At 48.5% G+C, this 24137-nt stretch overlaps 1 protein-coding gene across 5 annotated transcripts in view; it reads left to right on the top strand.

Annotated features, from left to right (window-relative positions):
* Positions 1 to 24137, top strand: part of Esrrb (estrogen related receptor beta) — a 172049-nt gene that overhangs the window by 109753 nt on the left and 38159 nt on the right. For all 5 annotated transcript variants that reach the window (XM_070029256.1, XM_070029237.1, XM_070029228.1 and 2 more), the window contains 2 exons: positions 3192 to 3601; positions 20960 to 21076. In XM_070029256.1, the coding sequence (XP_069885357.1) occupies positions 3192 to 3601; positions 20960 to 21076 (527 nt within the window). The remainder of the gene's footprint in view (positions 1 to 3191; positions 3602 to 20959; positions 21077 to 24137) is intronic.

Here is a 24137-nt window from a genome sequence, read left to right as displayed (position 1 = left end):
ACAGGGCATATAGTACATGCCAACTAAATCATAGCTGTTGCTCAGGATGGTTTATGTTATGTGTATCTTGTGAAATCTTTCCCTTTGGGGAAACCTGGAGAAGACTGGTTGAGGCCAAAGAAAGGGGAGCTCTGCCAGCAGAACTTTACAGCGGACCTGGCATGATCCTGTGAAGAGTAGAACATTAGAGTATGTGGTTAGCTGTTCTATGTCATGGTAGGGCATTGGGGGGGGGGGAGAGTTGAGAGGTACACCCCTGCCTGGTCAGTCAAATTCTGACAGATGATGGATATCTTGCCAGACTGATGGCACTTCCCAGGGCCACACCACTGACGTCTGGAGAGAAGGTGGGTGCTTTGCCCAGGGAGAGGTCAGGGTACCAGCCTGATATGTTAAAGGATCTGGAGAAGACCCTCAATGGGAAAACCCTTTGTCAATTCAGAGGGTCCCAGAGGGCTTCCGAAATACTCCATTTGAAACAGAAGAGACCCGGAGCCTTCCTCCTCACACACTATATTCCAGGACATTGTAAACTGGAGGGCCAGTCTTTCAGTATCAGGCAGCTACTGATTATTCTGGACATGTTCATGTTCAAATAAGGGACAACCTTAGGAGATGTGTTGCCCATGAACTTACCAATGGGAGCAAGGGCGGTAGAGACCCCTATACCAGAAGTTTTTTTTTGCCAGTCCTGGGGGTCGGCACTGATCCTGAGCCTCTTTTGCTAAAGGCTAGGGCTCTACTACTTGAGCCACAGCACCAATTCCAGTTTTTTCTGTTTATGTGGTACTGAGGAATTGAACCCAGGTCTGCATGCATGTGAGTGAGGCAAGCCACTCTACCACTAAGCCACATTCCCAGCCCTATGCTAGAAGATTTAACAGATAACTTTGAGGTCTTGGGATGTGGCCAAGGACTTAGATGTAAGGTGGATTTGGTAGTCTATTGAGGTAGCCCCTTTGCCAGGGAGTGTCCAGACTTTTCTCTAGGGGGCTGCCTAGAAAAGACAGTGCTGGTGGCTCACGCCTATAATCCTAGCTACTCTAGAGGCTGAGATCTGAGGATCATGATTAAAAGCCAGCCCAGGCAGGAAAGTTCATCAGACTCTTATCTCCAAATAATCACTAGAAAACTGGAAGTGGTGCTGTGGCTCAAGTGGTAGAGCTCTAGCCTTGAGCTGAAGAGCTCAGTGACATCACCCAAACCCAGAGTTCAAGACCACAACACAGACACAGACACAGACATACACACAGAGGGAAAAAAAGAAAAGATAGTGCTGACAAGAAAGCAGTCATTATCTCTGAGTAACGCTGGAGGTAGAATCCTGGCAGCTCCACGGTGGTCCCTCCTACATTGAGATTTTGGCTTTCTTTTTTGTTTGTTTGCTTTGTTTGGTGCACTGGACAGAACCCTGGAGTTGGCTTGGCAGGCATCCAAGATCTTTCCCTTTCTTCTTTTTTTTTGTCGGTCATGGGGCTTGAACTCTGGGCCTCAGCTCTTCAGCTCAAGGATAGCATCTAACACTTGAACTACAGCGCCACTTCCAGTTTTCTGGTGGTTTTTATTGGAGATAAGAGTTTCACGGACTTTCCTGCCCGGGCTGGCTTTGAACCGTGATCCTCAGATCTCAGCCTCCTGAGTAGTTAGGATTTCAGGCATGAGCCACCGGTGCCTGGTTCCCTTTCCTCTTTTACCTGTCCCTTGGGCATAAGCATCAGCTTCCTCTTGCTCCCTTCACAGAAGCAGTGGAGAGAGTGGGGCCACCTGTGGCTGGACCCCAGGCCTCCTGACTCAGATCCCAATCTAGCCTGCAGTGCAGGGAGCAGCTGTGCTCTCCTGAACACAGCTCATCGCCCTGCTGGGAGCTCAGCCATTCTGCATCTTCAGGCTGAGGGAGGCCCAGGTCCCCACTTGGACCTGGGGATATGGGAGCTGAGATATGGGAGGGACATAGCCTGGCTGCCTTCCCTGCTACCCCATACGGCTCTGGGAGGAGAGGCTTCCCATTCTTGGAAACTTGCAATTTTCTGGCCATGACCCGCCATATTGGTGAGGCTGTTTTGCTTTCCTGGTGAAGCAAGGAGGTTCCAGGCTAAGAAACTTCAGGTTAAGGGCTGCAGGTATAGCTGAATGTTAAAGCCTTGGAGTTTGAGACCAGCCTAGGCAACTAGACCTTACCTCAGATGGGAAGGGAAGGAGAGGTGTACACAAGCAGGGATGGGGTGGGCAGCCTGCCTTTAGCATTCTGCTGGCTGCACAGTCTTGGTGGTAGGTGGGTTGGGTGGGAGCCAGGGGCTAGGAAGGAAAATGAGAGGGGGAAGGGTCAGGGAGCTATAAGCCATCTGATAAGCAGTCCTGGGCCTGGGGCAAAACCCAAGGCTACCAATCTGGGTTGTAACTTTCCCTCACACAGTCTCTGGTGCATGGGTCTGATGACTTGACCTCCTTAGTCCCAGTGTTGCTGATGGAAAGGAACCAGGAAAGCACTAAGCTTGGGCTGGTCTCACAGCCTAGCAGAGTCCTTATCGTGGACAGCTGTTACTGTGCAATGAGTCCTTATAGCTGAGTTCCCGATGCAGGGCTGGACACCTTGGGATAGTTATATTGTAGCCACTACATTGTAATTACCGGGCAGGAAGTTGGCCAAACATTGGGGCTGAGGAGTTGTCATCTTGTGTCCTCCACAGGCTAGCACTTTGCTAAGTGAGAGATGTGTGACTTGAGCTGGGGGGCTGGTGACTCATACCTGGAACCCTAACTATTCAGAAGGCTGAAACTAGAGGATGGTAGTTCAAAACCAGCCGGGGCAGTTAACTTCGTGAGCCTTTTATTTATTTATTTTTCTCATTAAACACCAAAAATAAAATAGAATAAAAAAATACCAGAAGTGAAGCCGTGGCTTTGCCTTAAGTGGTAGAGTGAGAAAGCTAGGGGACAAGACACAGACACATAGACACAGACATGCACACAGACACAGACACAGACACACACAGACACAGACATACACACAGACACACACACAATAAATAAAGCAAAACAAAACAAACAGCGGTGTCTAGGAGAACTCAGAAGTTTGCAGAAACTTGCCGTGGGCTGCACCAAGCGGACCACCAACTGCATCTCAGCAGACATTACCTGGCGCCCCGCCTACCAGACCCTCCCACCTTGACTCCCCTGCTCTCTGTCCACAGGCTGCTCAACCGGATGTCCGCAGACGACCGGCTCCTGGGCTCCAGTTGCAGCTCTTTCATCAAGACGGAGCCGTCCAGTCCGTCCTCGGGCATTGATGCCCTCAGCCACCACAGCCCCAGCGGCTCGTCAGACGCCAGCGGTGGTTTTGGCATGGCCCTAGGCACTCACGCCAATGGTCTGGACTCGCCACCCATGTTCGCAGGTGCAGGGCTGGGAGGCCCTGCCTGCCGCAAGGGCTACGAGGACTGTGCCAGCGGCATCATGGAGGACTCGGCCATCAAGTGCGAGTACATGCTCAACGCCATCCCCAAGCGCCTGTGTCTCGTGTGCGGGGACATTGCCTCCGGCTACCACTACGGCGTGGCCTCCTGCGAGGCTTGCAAGGCCTTCTTCAAGAGAACCATCCAAGGTGCGTGGTGGGGGGCCGAGCAGTGGCTGGGTGCAGGTGTGGGGGGGCAGTGCTTCCAATGGGGTCAGCTCAGGTCTGGGCATCCAGGAAACAGATTCTCCTTTGCTATCACTCAAAGTTCCCCTGTATACGATTCTGGACTTTTTCAACGGTTGCAGGCACCTGTCTTTACCGGAGCTCAGAAATGCATGACAATCCACACTCGTGCCTAGCCCTAGGGAGTCTCTCACCTGTACAGTGCCAAATGTGTGCCCTGCAGAAAGCTTATTTTTCTGGGGTGGGGGGAAGCATTATTTGCTTTGCCCCAGTGTAAGTCTATTGGCAGTGTTAAACTTGCTAGGAAAGCACTTCGCCCTACCTTACCCTTTGAGCCACACCTCCAGCTCTTGTTTATTTTTTTCCAGTCCTGGGGCTTGAACTCAGGGCCTGGCTGCCATTTCTTTTTTGCTCAAGGCAAGCAATCTACCACTTGAGCCCCAGTGCCACTTTCAGTTTTCTGGTGATAAATTGAAGGCAAGAGTCTCATGGACCTTCCTGCCTGGGCTGGCTTTGAAACACAATCCTCATATCTCAGCCTCCTGAGTAGGTAGGATTACAGGCATGAGCCTGTGGCTCTCGCCAGCCCCCATTTTTTATCTTCTTTAATTGCACAGGATCGTGACTATTTTGCCTGGTTGAAGGCTCTAGGCTTGTTCTCTAGGGGATAGGAACTATCCTTGTTGTGTTCCTATTGTGGCTTATCTTTAGGCCATTTAAAAATATATTTGCATATCAGTCCTGCCACTGCCTTTTCCTGAGGGCCCTAGAGTGACTCTTTCTGCTAAAGCGTGCACGGCTTCCTGCGATTCTGCAGGTTACGTTGGGGGTAATGGTCCATCGGACATCACAGGGCTGTTTCAGAGTTCACTGTACAGAGAGGCTGCTTGGTTACTATTGGAGCAGGTCTAGGGCACCTCCACACACTCAGCCAGCTTAGCTCCTGAATGACTACTAAGCACCAAGCAGTGTTCTAATTGCAGGTGACAGTACTACACAATCGAGCTGGGCACAGAGATGGAGGAAACCCTGGAGGCTCAGTTGTACCCCATTGGATCCCTCCATGGCTCAGCCATGGTCCCTAGAGGTCCTCTCTTCTCCCTCTGTGCCATTTGCCTTTTTGGAAGAAGAGGCTGGGCATCCCTGGGATGATTTTGTTTATTATTGGCCAAAACTTGTTTCTTTTTTGCCAGTACTGGTGCTTGAACTCAGAGCCTAGGCACTGTCCCTGAGCTTCTTTTGCTCAAGCCTATCACTCTACCATTTGAGCCACAGTACCACTTCTGGCTTTGTTTTTTTGGTCGGTCATGGGGCTTGAACTCTGGGCTTGAACTCTGGGCTTGGGCACTGTCCCTGCACTCTTCAGCTCAAGGCGAACACTCTACAGCTTGAGCCACAGCGCCACTTCTGGTTTTCTAGTGGTTTATTGGAGATAAGAGTCTCACGTGGACTTTCCTGCCCTGGGCTGGCTTTGAACCATGATCCTCAGATCTCAGCTTCCTGAGTAGCTAGGATTATAGGTATGAGTACCCGTGCCCAGTGACTTCTGACTTTTTCTGTTCCTGTGGTATAGAGGAAGCAAACCCTGAGCTTCATACATGCTAGGCAAGCACTCTACCACTAAGCCACATTCCTAGTCCTGGTTAAAATTTTTTCAAATGAACAATCTATTAAGCTAGTTGAGGGCATTAGAATTGGACATGCTTTAAAAAAGAATTGGAAGTCAGGTGCTGATAGCTTATGCTAGTAATCCTACCTACTCAAGAGTCTGAAATCTGAGGATCAAGGTTCAAAGCCTGCCCTGGCAGTCAAATCTGTGAGCCTCTTATCTCAAATTAACCACCAAAAAACAAAACCAAAAACATCTGAAAGTGAAGGTGTGGCTCAAGTGGTAGAGTGCTACTAGCCTTGAGCAAAAAAGCTAAGGAGCAGTGCCCAGGCCAGTACTGGCCTGGGCTATCCAGAGTTAGACCTGGGTTACCTTCTGGGTCAGATGGTTCTTGCTGGGCTTGCTGACTCAGTTTCTCATTTCAGTTGCTTCATCTGTAAAGTGAGACATTGTTCTTAAATCATCTAGACCCTGTCAGAGGGAATTAATACACAGACACAGACACAGACACACACACACACACACACACACACACACACACACACACACACACGTACCTAGAGTATTGTCTGGGGCCTAGGAAGTGCTAAAAATGGATGTTTACAATTATTACTTTCACCTTAATATCACTTAAGACACTGTTACGAAGACAACACAATTTGGTCTTACAGAAGAAAAAGCTTTTATAATCTACAAATCTTTAAATCAGTGCAATTATTATCTTTCTCTCTCTCTCTTTCTTTCTTTCTTTCTCTTTCTTTCTTTCTTTCTTTCTTTCTTTCTTTCTTTCTTTCTTTCTTTCTTTCTTTCTTTCTTTCTTTCTTTCTTTCTTTCTTTCTTTCTTTCTTTCTTTCTTTCTTTCTTTTTGTTCATCATGGGGGCTGAACTCTGGGCCTGGGTGCTGCCCCTCAGCTCTTCGGCTCAAGGTTAGCACCCTACCACTTGAGCCACAGCGCCACTTCCGGCTTTTTTTCTGCTTATTGGTGCTGAGGGCCTCATGCATGTGAGGCAGACACTCTACCATGGAACCAACTTCCCAGTCCAACAATTATTATTTTCATCTAATAAGATTTAGATAATCTTACCTATTTTAGTTATAAATATTGACTGAATCTCTAAAAATATGGTAAAGGATGCGGGTGTTGCTCAAGTGGTAAAGTACCTGCTTAGCAAGGTACTAAGCATGAAGTGTTGAGTTCAAAGCTCCAGTAAAAATTCAAACGTGGTGAAAGAGGAAAAGCAACTTTTACTAAACCCCCAGACCTTAGTTTCATTATCTCTCCTGGAAGGAATCCTAGTCCCAGCTTTACCTAGTAAATATTTATTTAGCTTCTTCTGTATTCACTTTGTGTTAGCCTCGAGGGCATCCAGGAATGCATCCTGGGCTGGGCCAGCTTCTCTTTTTCTTCAGGAGTGGAGATGGGTCCCAGGGCCTGGTGAATGCTAGGTACCTGCCAGCCTTCCATTGTCTGCACCTTCAGGAGGCCTGGCATCTCAGTAAAACACATTAGGGCAATTTTTTTTTTTTTTTTTGTCATCATGGGACTTGAACTCTGGGCCTGGCACTGTCCCTGAGCTCTTCATCTCAAGACTAGCACTACCACTTGAACCACAGCACCACTTCTGTTTTTTTGGTGGTTAATTGGAGATCAGAGTCTCACAGACTTTCCTGCCCAGGCTGGCTTTGAACCGGGATCCTCAGATCTCAGCCTCCTGAGTAGCTAGGATTATAGGTGTGAGCAGCCATCGCCCAGCTCATATGATAGCAGTTCTGTTTCCTGTCTCAGCAAGACTGAGACCCCCTTAGAAATGATTGTGTAAATCAATTAATATTTGATCACATGAAATATTTTAACCAATTTAAGTCACTGAAACAACTCCTCCCCCCCCCCATCCAAATTGGTGAGTTTTCATTATTTTAAACAATCTACAAGATCAGTGTTTAGAAAATTGCAATTAAGAAGACAATCAGATTTTTTTTCTTTTCTTTCTTTTTTTTTTTTTTTTTAAATAAATTTTTTGGTCTGGTCGTGGGGCCTGAACTCTGGGCCTGGGTGCTGTCCCTCAGCTCTTCAGCTCAAGGCTAGCGCTCTACCACTTGAGCCACAGCGCCACTTCCAGCTTTTTTCTTTTTGCTTATGTGGTGCTGAGGAATCGAACCCAGGGCCTTGAGCATGCAAGGCAAGTGCTCTACCACTGAGCCACCTTCCCAGCCCCCTTTTTTTTTCTTTTCTACACTGCTCTTCAATGGGGCTGGAACATTCTAGAACCCATTTTTCTAGAAGCACAGGCTGCTGTTTGTAGACTCACAGCCCCTGCTGCTCCCTCACTGGAGCCCAGGCTAGCTGAGAATGTTCTGAGCCAGTTTGGAGTCTGAAGGAAAGATGTGTAAATAGTCTTAATTATTTTCTACCAAGAAGAGGATACTGATCTCTTCATAGAATTATTAGACAAACAGGCTCGTTACCAGCAAGAGCCTGTCTCCAGACCAAGGAAAGCAAGCTTGAAGGCAGATAGACTGCTCAGGTATTTACAGTTTACTTTTTGATTTTGTTCTAACAGATTTTTTTTTTAATTTTTGCTCTTTCTAAATGTCATTGTAGAACATTTGGAAAACCAAAAACCAGAAGTATACAGCTAGAAAAAAAAAAGACCTATGTTAGAACCACTAGAGACAAGTTAAGCCAGATGCTAGTGACTCACACCTATAATCCTAGCTACTCAAGAGGCTGAGGTCTTCAGGTCAGGGTTCAAAGCCAGGTGGGGCAGAAAAGTGCAGGAGACTCTTATCTCCAATTAATCACCAGGAAACCGTAAGTGGCACTGTGGCTCAAAGTGGTGGAGAGCTAGCTTTAAGCAAAAGAGCTCAGGGATAGGGCTTAAGCCCTGAGTTCAAGTCTCACAACTGACCCCTAAGACAGTCTAAGAAATGAGAAATGAGTTAGCATTGAGTCTTGCTTTGTGTAAGTACAGAAGACAGACAGAATGGTCATGGATGCTGTTCCCAAAAAGCTGGATTGCTATGGTTAGTGATCCTGAGTCTATGTGTACAATCAGGGACCAAACTGGGAGGACATTTAGCTCTCTCCCCTCCCCTCCACTGAGGTACACTCTCAAGCCCCCAGGCCAGTTTCTCATATATAGAAAGTATTAGTCTTGGGAGGATCTATTCCCCAGTGTATTGAAAGAAAGGCTCTGGAAACCATACTAGCTCCCACCCTACCTCAGGTGTTTGTTTTTTTTTCTTTCTCACAAGTAGTGGGGCATGAACCTAGGGTCTTGGTTCTTGGTGCTCTCCCTTGGCTTTTTCTGTTCACAGTAGTCACTTTACCACTTTAGCCATGCCTCCAGTCCCAGTTTTTGACAGGTTCACTGGAGATAAGTGTCTGGTGGACTTGCCTGCCCAGGCTATCTCTGAACTGAGATTGTCAGATATCAGCTTCCGGAGTGGCTAGGATGTATAGGTGTGAGTCATCAGAGTCTGGTTGTCTTGAGCCTGCTCAACCCAGCAGTTATAGGAGCATGTGGAGAATATTTATATTGCAGAAACAAGTATGTCACAGAAGAACAGACCTTAGAGTGAAAGGTCTTAGTCCATCCTCCTCAGATTGGCGAAGCAGGGTGCTAGCCCAGTGTGGGTAGGGTGGGAGGGAAGGCTTAGAGGAGGCTGGGGAATGGGAAAGATGGACCAATCACTCCCACGACTCACTGCTGGCTTTTGTGAATCAAGTAGGGTTGGGAGACCATCACCCTTATTAATTTACAAATTGTCTCTTGGCTGCTTTGAATACAGAGTTGTTACAAATTGGTTGTCTTGTGATCAAGAGTAAAACTATCAGCCCTCTACAGTTCCCACTCTTCTGCAAGGCAGAATATGCCCTCAACTCTGTGGGGCTCACAATCAGCCCCTAAGGTGCCTGTGAAGTGTTTCTACCTACTCCACCCAGTTCTGTGCTTTGATCCAGAATTTCTCCTCAGTGCTTGGAGGTGTGGCTGTGGGACCCAGATCAGAGGCGCTCACAGATGAGAACAATTTAGGCATTGTCCAATGTACGGGACATAATGGCTCCAGGCAAAGCAGAGAGACTAGAATTTGATTGAATTTACTAGCATATCTAAAGGAGAAAATGACTCTTCTACAGGGATTGGTCAGCCCTTGAGGCAGAGAGAAAGGTAGATTTAGGCAAAGGTACTCCTGGAAAAGGGACTTGTGACCTGATGACTATTAAGCATTCCCTTTTCTGGTGAGCATCTTTCTGATTATGACTAGGTCCTCCTATAGGTTTCCTGCAAGTGGTGAACTTACTGCTCTGACCCACAGGTCTGATTTCTCCAGGTATTTGTACTGGCATCTCTGGGCTTAGACATCAGGCTCCTGAACTTGGGCAATGGACTTCTGTCTCAGTGAGGGGGAGTCCCTGCCATGGCTGGCAGAGTCTGGTAGCGGGGGCGATGCAGTGATTTGGCCCCCTGAGGAGCCACTTGGGGGATTTTCCCATCTGTACTGAGTTCTTGACCTCTCATTCTGAGCAGTGACTGCCTCCAGCTTCAAATGGAGACTCCCTTACATTGTTTCTCTTCTCCCTGAAGTTGCACCTGCTGACTCCATTGTTATTGCTTAAAGAAGCCTGCCTACCCCAGGCATAGCTGTTTGCCTCCACCTTCTCCCCAGAGATTCTCTCACCATTTTCCCTTTTTTCCTCCTGTACTTTCTAGCCTCCTTTTTCCCTTCCTTCAGTTTTGTTTTAGTTGGTTTTGTTTTTGTTTTGTTTTTTGGTACCAGTGCTGAGACTTGAACTGGGGGCCTGGGTGTTGCTCCTTAGCGTTTTGGCTCAAGGCTGGTACTCTACCACTTGAATTACAGCTCCACTTCTAGCTTTTTGCTAGTTAATTGGAGATAAGAGTCTCACAGACTTTAATGCTCCAGCTGGCTGTGATCTGTGATCTTCAAATCTCAGCCTCCTGAGTAGCTAGGACTACAGGCAGGAGTCACTGGTGCCTGGTCTGTGAGACCCTGTTTATTTAAAAGTGCTGGGGATATGACTCAACGATAGAGCACATGCTTAGGATGAGTCTTGGATTCAATCCTTAACACCACAGAATAAATGCTGGACTGTGAGGAGGGTGAAGTGGGATTCCACCCCTCCCTGACTCAGGAGAGAGGGCCAGCTTCCCTGGCTGTGTCTAGGGAAGAGACTCTTCAAGCACCTCCTGGATGTGTGACTTAAGACAAAGAGGAGCAAGTGAGGCAGAGTCCTGGCACAGGTTTCCCTCTACTCACCTGGGACCCGGATGTAGCCCTGGAAGGAAAGTCCCTAAGGAGCCTGGCTGGGGCATGATTGATGGGTCATTCTGCCTTGGACCACCTCCAGGCCTTTTGTCCTGGAGAACTAGGCTGGCTGGCTGGCGCATCCCAAGGGATCCAAGTCAATGTGATGGAGACAAAGCCCAGGCGTGTGGTAGGAGCGAGATCTGGTTCTGATCCCAGACCAGTGAGTCGCCAGCTGCTGACCTTGGCCAGGAACTGAGGTCCCTGAGGTTCTCTAGCCTCAGTTTCTTCGTCTGTGCAGAGACACCCACCCCACAAAAGTTTAGCTGTTTGAAGGGCACTGAGGGATCAGGAAGAGCAGCTCACGGTCCCTCTTTGGAGACATTGGCAGGGTACAAGTCAGCATGGGGTTGGTGTATGAGCCAGGTGATACCCAGAGCTCCTCTGTTTAGCCTGATCAACAATCCCACCTTTTGTTTTTGGTTTTGCTTATTTTATGCTTTTTGTGCTGATACAAGGGCTTGAACTCAGAGCCAAGACATTGCCCCTTAGCTTTTTCACAAAGGATGGTGCTCTGCCACTAGAGCCTCAGCTTCACTTCCAGATTTCTTTGGTGGCTACTTAAAAGATAGAGATAAGCTTCTGCTGGACTTTCCCTGTCAAGTTGGCTTCTAAGCCATCCTCAAACCTCAGCCTCCTGAGTATCTAGGATTGCAGGTGTGAGCAAAAGCCCAAATGGACTGAATTTTTTTTTGGGGGGTCCAGTAGTGGGCTCTGAACTCTGGGCCTGGGCGCTGTCCCTCAGATCTTCAGCTCAAGGCTAGCGCTCTACCACTTGAGCCACAGCGCCACTTCCAGCTTTTTTCTTTTTGCTTATGTGGTGCTGAGGAATCGAACCCAAGGCCTCAGGCTTGCAAGGCAAGCGCTCTACCACTGAGCCACCTTCCCAGCCCTGGACGGAATTTTTAAAGTAGAATGACTGCACAATGGAGACTGAGAGGAATCCTGAAGTTTTAACTGCTGCAGAGATCAATGGGATGGCAAGACCACCATGGGAAATGAAACCTGAAATGATGTGTTCAAGGGGGTGTAAGGGTAGATGATGAAATTTTGGACTTGTTCAGTTCCCAGAGACCACAGAGAGTTGGGAATTAGAGCCAAAAGCTCAAGAATGACATCCAAATGGGCTGTTGGACTTAATGAAAAGGGCTGTGGTTTACTTACCTTGCCCCCGCCCCCGCCCCAGGGTTTCCCTTGGAAGTTCCTTAGAAATGCAAATTGACAGTGCCTCCCCACCCCTAGCCTGCTGCTTAGCACGTGAGAGCCTTTAGGTTGGGCTCAGCAATCTGATTAAAATGTCCAGCCCTTTCCCTCTGAGATTGGTGCATTCTCTACTTCGAAAACAGCTGTACTGGGGAAAGCTTTTGAAGTTGGGCAGATAAGATTGGTGGAGGGAAGCATGGGAGGAATTGTGAAATACTTCCTCTGTCCCAGATTCACATTTTTCTTCGCAACTCTCAGTGGAGGCACCTGGCTTTACCTTGTTTATATTTATTTTATTATTGGGAGCTTTTTGAATCTTTGTTCTGTTGTAGAAACTTCTTTTAAATTTATTTATTTATTTATTTATTTAGTTATTTTGTGCCAATACTGGGGCTTGAGTGCATGGCCTGGATGTCCCTTAGCTTTTTCATTCAAGGCTTGAGCCCTACCACTTGAACTTGTGATACAACTCTACTTCTGGTAGTTACTTATAGGTAAGAGTCTCACAGATTTTCCTGCCTCAAGCAGGCTTGGAAGTGCCATCCTTAGATGTTGGCCTCCTGAATAGCTAGGATTATAAGTGTGTGTCACAGGCATCTGGCTTCGTTATTTTTTTTGGTGGGGGGGGGGGGGGGTCCGGTCGTGGGGCCAGAACTCTGGGCCTGGGCGCTGTCCCTCAGTTCTTCAGCTCAAGGCTAGCGCTCTACCACTTGAGCCATAGCGCCACTTCCAGCATTTTTTTCTGCTTATGTGGTGCTGAGGAATTGAACCCAGGGCCTTATACATGCAAGGCAGGCGCTCTACCACTGAGCCACCTTCCCAGCCCCTGGCTTCATTATTGAAATTTATTTTTTTTTTTATTTTTTTTGCTGGTCCTGGGCTTGAACTCAGGGTCTGGGCTCTGTCCTGAGCCTCTCTGGGCTCTGTCCTGAGCCTCTCTGGGCTCAATCTAGGTTAGCACTCTTATCACTTGAGCCACAGCACCACTCTTTTTCTGAGTAGTTTATAGGAGATAAGAGTCTCACAGACTTTCCTGCGTGGGCTGGCTTTGAACCATGATTTTCAGATCTCAGCCCTGAGTAGCTTGGATTACAGGTGTGAGCCACCCGTGCCCAGCTCATTATTGGAATTTTATAATTAAAATAACTTGTGTTTTAATTGTAGGTTTATGTGTATATTGTGTGTGTGTGTGTTGTCCTTTGAGGTAATTACAGATTTATCTATAGTTGTGAGGAAAGACTCAGTGAGTTTCCCTCTAGTAACTTCATATGATATATATATATATATGATGTTGGTGGCTGTGTTGGGACTGGGGCTTGCACTCAAGGCTTCACATTCTCTTGCTGTGCTTTCTTACTCTGTCACACCTCCAATCCATATACATGCCCCTCACTCCTCCACTGGTAACTTTTTTTCCACTTGTGGGGCTTGAACTCAGGGCCTGGGTATTGTCCTGAGCTCTTTTTGCTCAAGGCTAGGGCTCCACTACTTTGAGCCACACCTCCACTTCTTGTTTTTAGGTTGGCTAATTGGAGATAAGAGTTTCTTGGTCTTTCATGCTTGGACTGATTTTGAACCTTGACCCTGATCCTCATCTAGGATTACAGGCATGAACCACCAGAGTCTGGCTTGGTAACTTCTTAAACAACCAAGAAATTGACATTGATACTATCTACCAACCTTAATCTGGTTTCTTGCTAGTTGTATAATCACCCACTGGGTGTGTGTGTGTGTGTGTGTGTGTGTGTGTGTGTGTGTGTGTGTGTGTGTGTGTGTGTGTGTGTGTGTGTGTGTGTGTGTGTGTGTGTGTGTGTGTGTGTGTGTGTGTGTGTGTGTGTGTGTGTGTGTGTGTGTGTGTGTGTGTGTGTGTGTGTGTGTGTGTGTGTGTGTGTGTGTGTGTGTGTTTACTTGCTTATGTTAATCTACTGGTCCTGTTTTGGTGGCCATGGGGCATTCTGGGAACATTGAGTCCACTTGGTGGTCTTACATCTATCCTGCTGTCAACTCAGCTTCCCCCTGTCCTCAGGGGATCCTGGGGTCCATGTCCAGCACATCACTCCCATGGGTTCCCCAGAGATGATGTCAGTTTCCCCTTGTGCAGAGCTTTGGAGGGATTCTTGGATGATAGCAGGGATCTGAGCAGCTGAAACCCTAATACAGATGGTCAGCAAAGTCTGCGCTCAGCCTCCCCCCACCATGGGCATCTGAGGCTGTGCTGTACAAATGCATGTCTCCAACCCCTCCCCCCCCTTTTCAGCCAATTGCGTTTCTGCCCCCTCCACTCCTCTGAGGTTTCTTCCTCAGTGCCACCCTTTGGCAGCTTTGGGCAGAAGCATAGGAGTGTGTGTGTGTGCGCACGCACGCGCGCTGTGATAGACTACAGGCGCTTTAGAGAGAAGCATAGGAGTGTGTGTGTGTGTGTGTGTGTGTGTGTGTGTGTGTGTGTGTGTGTGTGTGCTGTGATAGACTAGAGGCAGCCTGTCTGTGGTTTGCTCAGGAAGAGTCCTCGTGTCCTCTTTGGGGCAATAGAAGACAGGCTGAAAGGAAAGTGGAGATGCTGGAGGCAAAAGGTGAAGTGTCTGGGGCTCTTAGCAGATCAGAAGAGTGCAGGTGTCTCCTCAGCATCTGCCCTGAGTCACAGGGTAGATGGAGTCCCTTTAATTGCTGACAGTACAGTAAAAGGAGGAGGTGAGGGAAGGGTGAGTTTAGTTTGAGAGAGCCAAGATCCTCAGGGGACCAAGAAGGAAGCAGGATCAGAGTCAGGAGTCAGGAGTCAGATGATGGAGCTATAGGAGAGGTTGGAGGACAGATTGTACTGGCCATCCAGGGTGGAAGGAGCAAGGCTGGGAAGGGAGCCAAGCCCTAAGGTAGCAGCTGCTTCCAGGTCAGCAAGTCTCAGCCCTCGGGTCCCCATGGGCTGTTTGAACTCAACAGTCCCATCCCTGAGCCTGGGCAGGGCTGTTGTGCTCCTGCAGCTGTTTCTGGACAGCTGATGGGGGGTGCCACAGGGATCCCCTTCTTAAGGTGGCCCAGGATCCCAGGGACTTGGTGGAGCCTCAAGGTCACCAGCAATCCTGGCCAGGTTCTGAGTATTTCTGTCTCCTTCAGATGTAGATGACAGACTGTGTGCGTGCATGCATGCGTGAGTGTGTTTATGTGTGTGTGCACATGCTGTCCTGGGGCTTAGCTCGAGGCCTGGGCACTATCCCTGAGCTTTCCTTGCTCAAGTTTAGCATTCCCAGTTTTCTTGGTGGTTAGTTGGAGGTAAGAGTCTCATAACCAGCTGGGCACTGGTAGCTTATACCTACCTATACTCCTAGCTACTCAGGAGGCTAAGATCTGAAGATCGAGGTTCAAAGCCAGCCTGGGCAGGAATGTCTGTGAGATTCATCTCCAATTAATCACCAGAAAACTGGAAGTGGTGCTGTGGCTCAAGTGGTAGAGTGCTGGCAAAAAAAGACTGACACTCATCACTTAAGCCAAAGCTCCACTTCTGGCTTCTTGGTGGTTAATTTGAGGTAAAGGGTTTATGGACTTTTCTGCTGGGGCGGGGGGGATGGGTTTGGACCTCCTTCCTTAGTTCCCAGCCTCCGGTGTAGCTAGGATCACAGGTGTGAACTACAAGAACCCCGTTTCCTGGCTTGCTTTGCGCATCTATCAGCTTTCTGAGATGGAAACGGTACACATAACAGAGGAAACCGAGGCCCCAAAGTGAAGTCTTCACATGTCGATGCTAGACATATTCCCCAATTAGAACCTGACTTTATGCTAGCCATCGTTATGTCCCTGTCTTATGTGGGTACACCTCAAACTTGCCATACCAGTGTAGGTCTACATGGGTGTCTATGTGCCAGCGATGTTCCCTCCCTGGTCTTGAGCTCTTCTAGACTCCCCTTGAGACCATAGGGACTGCCATGAACTAATCTCATCACTTTATCGACGAGGCACTTACAGAAATTACAAGACAAGGCCTCCAGCCTGCTTTTGCTGGCAGCCAGCCGCCAGGACCATAAAACAAATTGAAAGGGACAAAAATGAGTACAATTAGAATGTGTGCGTACACACACACACACACACACACACACACACACATACGCACGCACGCACGCACGCACGCACGCACGCACTCCCAGGCCTACCCCCACACCCATAGTCAAGAACTGAGCTCCAGACTGCGGTGAGCACTTGGTCCTCACGTCATGGAGGGCAGCAGGGACAAGCTAACATACATGCTTGACCCTCTCATTCTGGGTAACAACCTTCTGTCTATCCTCCCTCAAGTGCTGTGCAGCTGGGCATGGGGGGCATGGGAAAAGATAGCAGAATGCACAAATGTCCCAAACAACTACAGATACTATACCTGCAGGCTCACTGCCTGCTTTGCCTGCAGCAGACCCTCACACCTGCCACCTAGGTTCCACCAAGTCCCACCCACCCACAGCCTGGACTCTGTTCTCTTGTCACATTTCTAAACAGTTGTCTGTCAATCTGTTTGAGCCAGTGGCTCACTATGTAGCCCAGGCTGGCTTGGGTCTCTCCAATTCCTTCCTTCCTTCCTTCCTTCCTGCTTTCCTTCTTTCCTTCTCTTTTTTTCTTTCTTTCTCTCTTTCACCTCTTTTTCTTCTCTCTTTCTTTTTTCTTTTTCCTTCCTTCCTTCCTTCCTTCCTTCCTTCCTTCCTCCCTCCCTCCCTCCCTCCCTCTCCTTCCTTCCTTTCTTCCTTCCTTCCTTTCTTCCTTCCTTCCTTCCTTTCTTCCCTTCTTTCTTTCTTTCTTCCCTTCTTTCTTTCTTTCTTCCCTTCTTTCTTTCTTTCTTCCCTTCTTTCTTTCTTTCTTCCCTTCTTTCTTTCTTTCTTTCTTCCTTTCTTTCTTTCTTTCTTTCTTTCTTTCTTTCTTTCTTTCTTTCTTTCTTTTCTTTCTTCTTTCTTTCTTTCTTTCTTTCTTTCTTTCTTTCTTTCTTTCTTTCTTTCTTTCTTTCTTTCTTTCTTTCTTTCTTTCTTTCTTTCTTTCTTTCTTCTTTCCTAGTCTTGGGGCTTGAACTCAGGGCTAGGAACTGTCCCTGAGCTTCTTTTGCTCGAGGCTAGCACTCTACCACTTGAGCCATAGCACCATCTCTAGCCTTTTCTGTTTATGAGGTAGAGGAACTGAACCCAGGGCTTCATGAATACTAGGCAAGTACTCTATCACTAAGCCACATTCCCAGCTTGAATGCTACAATTTCTATAGACTCATTCTTCTCAAGTACTGGGATTCTAGGTATTTGCCACCATACCTTGGCTCACATTTGTAAGATGGCAGAAAAAGTTGACTCATCTCTAAGGTGGTCAGGGACAGTGCCCAGGCCCAGAGTTCAAGCCCCATGACTGACAGGGGGCGGGGAAAAAAGGAGCTAGCCTGGGTGAAGGACCCAGAGAGAACACTGGCAGGGGGGAGGGGAGGGGCTAGTCAGTAGAGAGGGAACACCTCTCCAGTGGGACCTGGAGAAGCAGCTGGGTCAGGCTGGTATAGGGTGGGGGAGGCTTGTCCTTAGCTTCAAAAACTCAGGTCTAGAAGCCTGGAGACCACAAGAAGCTGGAACTGATAAGTATGTGGGGTTCCAGGAAATGATAGTTTTGCAGAGTGATTAGGGAGGAACTCCACAGGAAGGCTGGAGATGGAGAGAGGGTTGGGGTGTCTACATAGCCCTGATGGCACAAGGGTAAGTCAGAATTATTTCATATCTATTTTCCTGTTTCTCTTTTTAATTTTACCATGCTCATGTGACTACTAAAATTATTGTCTAATCCAGGTGCCAGTCATCCTAGCTACTTGAAAGGTTGAGATCAGGAGAATCAGAGTTTGTGGTCCTTGTGGACAGAAATTTTTACAAGATCCTTTCTCAGTCCAATAGTGGACACAATGGCACATGCCTGTCATCCTAAGCTATCTGTGAGGCTGAGGAGAAGATCCTGGTTCTAGGGTATCCCAGACAGAGAAGTCTGAGAGATCCCATCTCAACAGAGAGAAGCTGGGCTTGGTGGTGCTTGCCTGTCATCTACCAATGATAAGCCTACAAATAGGTGCACTGTGGTCCAGGCACATGCCTGGAGAGCAGATCCTACCTCAAAAAATAACTAGCGCAAAGCAGGGCTAGAGACACAACTCAGCAGTAGAAGCATTCACCTATCAAGTGAGGCCTTAAGCATGAGGTACCCCAGTACCTGGGGGAGGGGGGGAAAGAATAAAGTTAAGGTTAGGATGGTAGAAATGGGTGGGAGGAACACAGAATCGTCATCCCTTCCAATCCTCCAATAGAGAGGGTGACCTCTAGCCCCTCCTGAGGAGACAGGACAAGGATGAAGGGGAGCCCCAAGATGCTCTAAGGCCCTTGGGTTCCCCTCCAGAATGAGTTAGGCCTGTTGTAATTGGGGCCCGTGATGTGACTCCTTCAGACACTTTGTCACCGGTGACATGTGTCCTGCTTATTTCTAGAAAGTCTGATAGATGGCTGCAGCACACCATCTCAGCTGCTGAGTCAGCAACAGGGCTCTGTCTTTGAGGGCCCCACTGCTGATGGCTCCGAGCTCCTCCTGCGCCCCAAGTCTTGGGACAGTGATATGTCCACTCCCGGTGTGGTGAAGATAGAGGGCGCTGACGTAGTTCATGCAGAAAAGCAGTACACAGGAACTCCTCGCTATTTTGTGTGAGTGTGTATGTGCATGTGTGGCAGTATGGGGCTTGAACTCAGGGCCCCTTGTACTCTCTTTTAGTTTAGTTTAGTTTTTGTTGTTGTTGTTGTTGTTTGGCTCAAGGTTTGCCACCTTCCACTTCTGGTTTTTGGGTGATTAATCAGAGATAAGAGTTTCACAGACTTTTCTACCCAGCCTGGTTTTGAAGTAGGAACTCCAGATTTTAGCCTCCTGAGTAGTAGTGGGAGCCACCAATGCTTGGCTATTATTCCTGGCTACTATTAATGTCATGTGGATGGATTACAAGGGTAGGCAGTTTCTCGGTGTCCTTCTGAGGTGAGTATCTATGCAGGGCTACAATGGAGACCTAGCACCCCATTGCCTTGGCTTCCAGCTCTAGGAGTGTAATCGGCACAGACGAAGCCACTGTGAGGGGACTGTGAATGTTCCCAGGAGCAGGCCCTGAAAAGAGCAGTGAATGAAGGTCAGTCTAAACCTCCTGAGACCTGCTTGTCACACTGCCCAGGATCACTCTGTGAAGCTGGGGCTTCTCATCTGGAGTGTGTGTGTGTGTGTGTATGTGTGTGTGTGTGTGTGTCTATCTATGTATCTTCCATGGCATTGCCAGGAGGCCATCATCTATTTGTACTCCCTTTCTTCTGGGGATTGGCCTTCCAGGTACTGCTAGAGTTTGGTGAGTAGTACACATGACCTTCAGGGTCTCCCAGCCTCCTGGGAACCTGGGGCTGGCCTCATCGTAGCCACATTATAACCCATTTGAGTGACTGGAAAATTTATCACAAATCCCCTTGGCAGAGGGGAGGACCAACTGTACTTGTCAGAAGACTACCTCACACTGACTAACCCTGGACAGTCATTCTTGCACTGGGGATTGAACTCAGTGCCTCCTGCTTGCCCGGCATGCATTCTACCACTTGAATCACGTATCCAGTTCTTTTTGGTCCTGGGACTTGAACTCTAGACCTGGGCACTGGCCCTGAGCCCTTCAACTCAAGGTGAGCACTCTATCACTTGAGCCACCATACCACTTCCGGTTTCATGGTGGTTCATTGGAGATAAGAGTCTCACAGATTTTCTTGCCAGGCTGGCTTGAATTGTAATCCTCAGATCTTAGCTCCCTGAGTAGCTAGGATTACAGGAATAAGCCACCAGCGCCTGAGTCCCACAACCTTTTAAACTTGGAGACAAACACTCTACCTATTGGGCCCTGTCCTCAGTCCATACTTTACTTTGTGTGTGTGTACAGGTGTGCATACACACTGGGGCTTGAACTCAGTGTCTTGCACTCTTAGCTTTTTCACTGAAGTCTGGTATCTTATTACTTGGCCACACCTTCACTTTTGGCTTTTTTCTGGTTAATTGAAGATGAGTTTTTTGGATATGTGTGCCCTGGTTTGTGTTGAACTGCAGTCCTCAGATCTCAGTCTCCTGAGTAGCTAGGATTACTGATATGAGCCATCTGTACCCAGCACATTTTACAGTTGTTGTTTTTATAAACTTTTTTTTTTTTTTTTGCCAGTCCTGAGGCTTGAACTCAGGGCCTGGGTACTATCCCTGAGCTTCTTTTTGCCCAAGGCTAGTACTCTACCACTTGAACCACAGTGCCACTTCTGGCTTTTCTATTTATATGGTATTAAAAATGGAACGCAGGGCTTTATACATGCTAGGCAAACACTAAGCTATATTCCCAGCCCTACAATTTTTTTTTTGTCAGTGGTGGGGCTTGAACTCTGGGCCTGGGCACTGTCTCTAAGCTCTTCAGCTCAAGGCTAGCTCTCTACCACTTGAACTACAGTATCACTTCCAGTTTTCTGAGTGGTTTTATTGGAGATAAGAGTCTCACACACTTTCCTGCCCGGGCTGGTTTTGAACTGGTATCCTCAGATCTCAGCCTCCCGAGTAGCTAGGATTACAGGTATGAGCCACCAGCGCCCAGCTCCTACAGTTTCTTTTAAAGCAGCTGTCCAGGCAATGTCTTGTTTAAATCTTTGGTTAGGAAGGAGCATTTGTTGTACAGATGAGCAAACTAAGACTAGGCGAGAGAAAGGTAATGTCTTTCAGGTCAGCAAAGCTTGGTGGCATGGGGCCCTTCCAGTGGGAGACAAAATCCAGACCCTGACCACAGTGGGCTGAATATCCATGAGGCTTTTCCCAGCAACAGGAAGTCCCAGGCTGGAGGCTGGAGGGGCAGGAGGTCTGGTGGTTTGCACAGGGCTGTGGTCTCCGTGGGATAAAAATGCCAGCACAGTGAGTTTGCCACCCATCCTGGTGGCAGCTATAGAGCTAGAGAGTGCTTTTCCAAATGTCTATGGGACCACCAACCTTCAGCCTGGAGTCCCTGCAGGGAAGAGTCTGAAACATTCAGCTCTTCCCTATGGAACCCCAGGTGTGGTGAGTTGTCGCTAAGGCCAGTTAACCTCCTGGCCAGCAGGCCTCCAGTGGGTCAGAGGTCCTGGATAGCAGGTACCTGGCAACCCTCCCTCTCTGTGTTACAGGAAACATCGAGTACAGCTGCCCGGCCACCAACGAGTGCGAGATCACCAAACGGAGGCGCAAGTCCTGCCAGGCCTGCCGCTTCATGAAGTGTCTGAAAGTGGGGATGCTGAAGGAGGGTAAGAGGCGCCCCCACACTACCTGCTGTCAAGTTGGGGTGCAGCTTAGCACTTCTCACTGGGGAGTTTCAGGCCCCTGCACCTTGCCTGGGGCAGTTCAGGTCACATGCATCTTTCAGGGTCATCCTGGCTACCTATGGCCATCTTCCCATTGCCTCAGCACCTAGCATCTCCTGGGAGACACCTGGACACACTTGGCTTGTCTCTCACTCTCAAAGCCCTCTTGGAATAGGCCTCTGCCCACCCTAGGGCCTAGGTTTTAATTCTCAGTGCTCCCTCGTTAAGGATTTGGGGGTGGAAGGACAGAGGTGTTAAGGCCGCGAGTGATAACTAAATACCACAGCTTTTGCCCACAAAGGCCTTTCTCACCTACAGAGGAGCCTTGTTTTCTGGGTCAGTGGGGCCGGGGGTGGGGAGGACCGACGCGGCTCTCTCTTGGTAAATGTTTCTCTTATCATTCTTCCTGCCATCTTATCCTTCTCTTCCTCTTCTTCTCCCTGTTTCTCCTCTTAGATTTGCACCATCTGGTATGGCAGCCACAGCCACAGGTGGTGACTAAGCCTTAGACCTAACCAGAGTGTGTGCTAAGTGAAATATACACACTGGTGCTGTGGCTCACACCTGTAATCTAAGCTACTTGGGAGATAGAGATCAGGAGAATTGTCACTTGAAACAGACTAGGCACAAAGTTTGAGAGATGCCATTTCAACCAACAATAGCTGAGTGTGGTAGCTTGATGGTACATGCCTGTTAACCCAGCTACACAGGAAGTATAAATAGGAGTGTTGTAGTTCATACCTGCCTGAATGTAAACATAAGACCCTATTCAAAAAATAACTATAGGCCAGGAGCTGGTGGCTCATGCCTGTAATCCTAGCTTCTCAAGAGGCTGAGATCTGAGGATCGCAGTTCAAAGCCAAACTGGGTAGCAAGTGTGTGAGACTCTTATTTCCAATAAACTACTCAGAAAAAGCCGGAAGTGGTGTTGTGGCTCAAGTAAGGGTGCTAGCCTTGAACAAAAGAAGCTCAGGGACAGTGCCTAGGCCATGAGTTCAAGGCCCGAGATTGGCAAAAACCAACAAACAAAAAATAACTGCCCTGCCTAGTAGGCACAAAACCCTGAGTTCAATCCCTAGCACTGCCAAAAACAGTGACTTAAAAGGATTAAAAACAAAACAGGGTAAATGGTGGCAATTATCATCAGAAAGATAGATTTCACACAACTGGAAGCATGGCTCAAGTGGTAGAATATGGGTCTTGAACAAAGAAGCCAAGTGAGAGTAGGGAGGCCCTGAGTTCAAGCTCGAGTACCAGGACACACAGAAAAAGATTGCCTGCAGATACAATAGTATTCTGGATCCACTGGGTGAAATGAACCCTCTCAATACCTTGTTATCTTCTTTTATGTGGCTTCTAGCAAACTTGACATGATTTGTGGCTCACGATGTGGGCAAGTCTCCCTCATTGTCCTTATTCATCTGCTTAGTTTGACAAACCCCATTTAGTGCCATTTGTGTGTGTGTGTGTGTGTGTGTGTGTGTGTGTGTGTGTGTGTGTGTGTGTGTGTGTGTGTGTGTGTGTGTCACTGGAACTTCTTATTTATTTATTTATTTATTTTTTGGGGGGGGTCCGATCGTGGGGCCTGGACTCTGGGCCTGGGCGCTGTCCCTCAGCTCTTCAGTTCAAGGCTAGCGCTCTACCACTTGAGCCACAGCATCACTTCCAGCTTTTTTCTTTTTGCTTATGTGGTGCTGAGGAATCGTACCCAGGGCTTCATGCATGCAAGGCAAGCGCTCTACCACTGAGCCAACTTTCCAGCCCTCACTGGAACTTCTTAGAGATCAGCTTCTGGGTAGTTGGCTCCTTCTAGAATGGGAAGAGGCAGGAAAGAGGTTTGTGGAGATGGCTGGGAGGGGCTGTGTTGAGGCAGCCTTCTGGGAGGAACAGGGAAGACATTGACCTCAGAAGTTTAGCTCCCACCTTCACCCGGCCCCACTCCCCCTCCTCTGGAATCTTCTAGCACCCTCTGGAGAAGGGGATCCAGATGAACTTCTCCTGTGAGATAGCTCAGATGGATGTTGAGGAAACTGAGACCACTTCCATGTCTGTGCCAGATCCCACTTTTCACCTGAGTGGTGCAGGTACACCAGCACCTGTACCAATAAAACAGGTACTTGAAAACAGGTCCTCGGTTCTCCTGGGCTCTACATGGCATGTACCCTTTACAGTACGTTCATCATTTAGTCACCTCTGTGATGGAGAGGGCCCCTCCTCTCCCACACAGGTGCTGTCTGCACACAGCCTTCTTTCTAGGTTAAAACCTTGGCTGTTCCGGACCTGATGACATTTCAATCGCGGGTTCATTTTTTTTTTTTTTTTTGCCAGCCATGGTGCCTGAACTCTGGGCCTGGCACTGCCCCTCAGCTCTTCAGCTCAAGGCTAGCGCTCTACCACTTCAGCCACAGCACCACTTCCAGTTTTTTCTGCTTATGTGGTGCTGAGGAATCGAACCCAGGGCCTCATGCATGCAAGGCAAGCGCTGTACCACTGAGCCACTTTCCCAGCCCCCTCGAGGGTTCATTTGGATCACACAGTTTTGTTTTTGCTGCATATAGGATTGTGACCAAACTAGTGGCTGAGCCCTTTGTCCCCAGCTTCTTCACTAGGCTGCCTGCTCCTTCGGCATCTTCTGGTGTTCCTGGGTGAGGAAGCAGGTGTGGAAGGGCCTCAGCTCTGGTCTTCTATGGAGAGCTGGAGGCTTGAGGGCTTCCAGGTTTGGGAGTCTTCACTTGGAGAGGTGGAGCAACCCCTGTGCTATAAGCAGGGGCTAAGGACAGGCTGTGGCCAGCTGCCCAGTGCCTTTCCTTGCTACATGTGCAGCATCTCTGCTTGGGTGTCTGAGGGGCTCAGAGAAGGAGGCCTCCTTGAGGACCCGGGAAAGTTGAGGTGAGATGACTCTCCCAGCCTTAGTCACCTGCTGGGTTGAGGGGGGCTGCACTCAGAGCTTCTGCTCTGTGCTGTGTGTCCAGACAAAGGTCAGGGATAGAGGTGGGTAGAGTGG

The sequence above is a fragment of the Dipodomys merriami genome, unplaced genomic scaffold, assembly GCF_024711535.1.
Source record: "Dipodomys merriami isolate MVZ:Mamm:240054 unplaced genomic scaffold, mDipMer1.0.p SCAF_1, whole genome shotgun sequence".
In the NCBI taxonomy this organism is placed as follows: Eukaryota; Metazoa; Chordata; class Mammalia; order Rodentia; family Heteromyidae; genus Dipodomys; species Dipodomys merriami.
The sequence above is the reverse complement of the archived record's forward strand: the minus strand, read 5'-3'. Positions and strand labels throughout refer to the sequence as shown.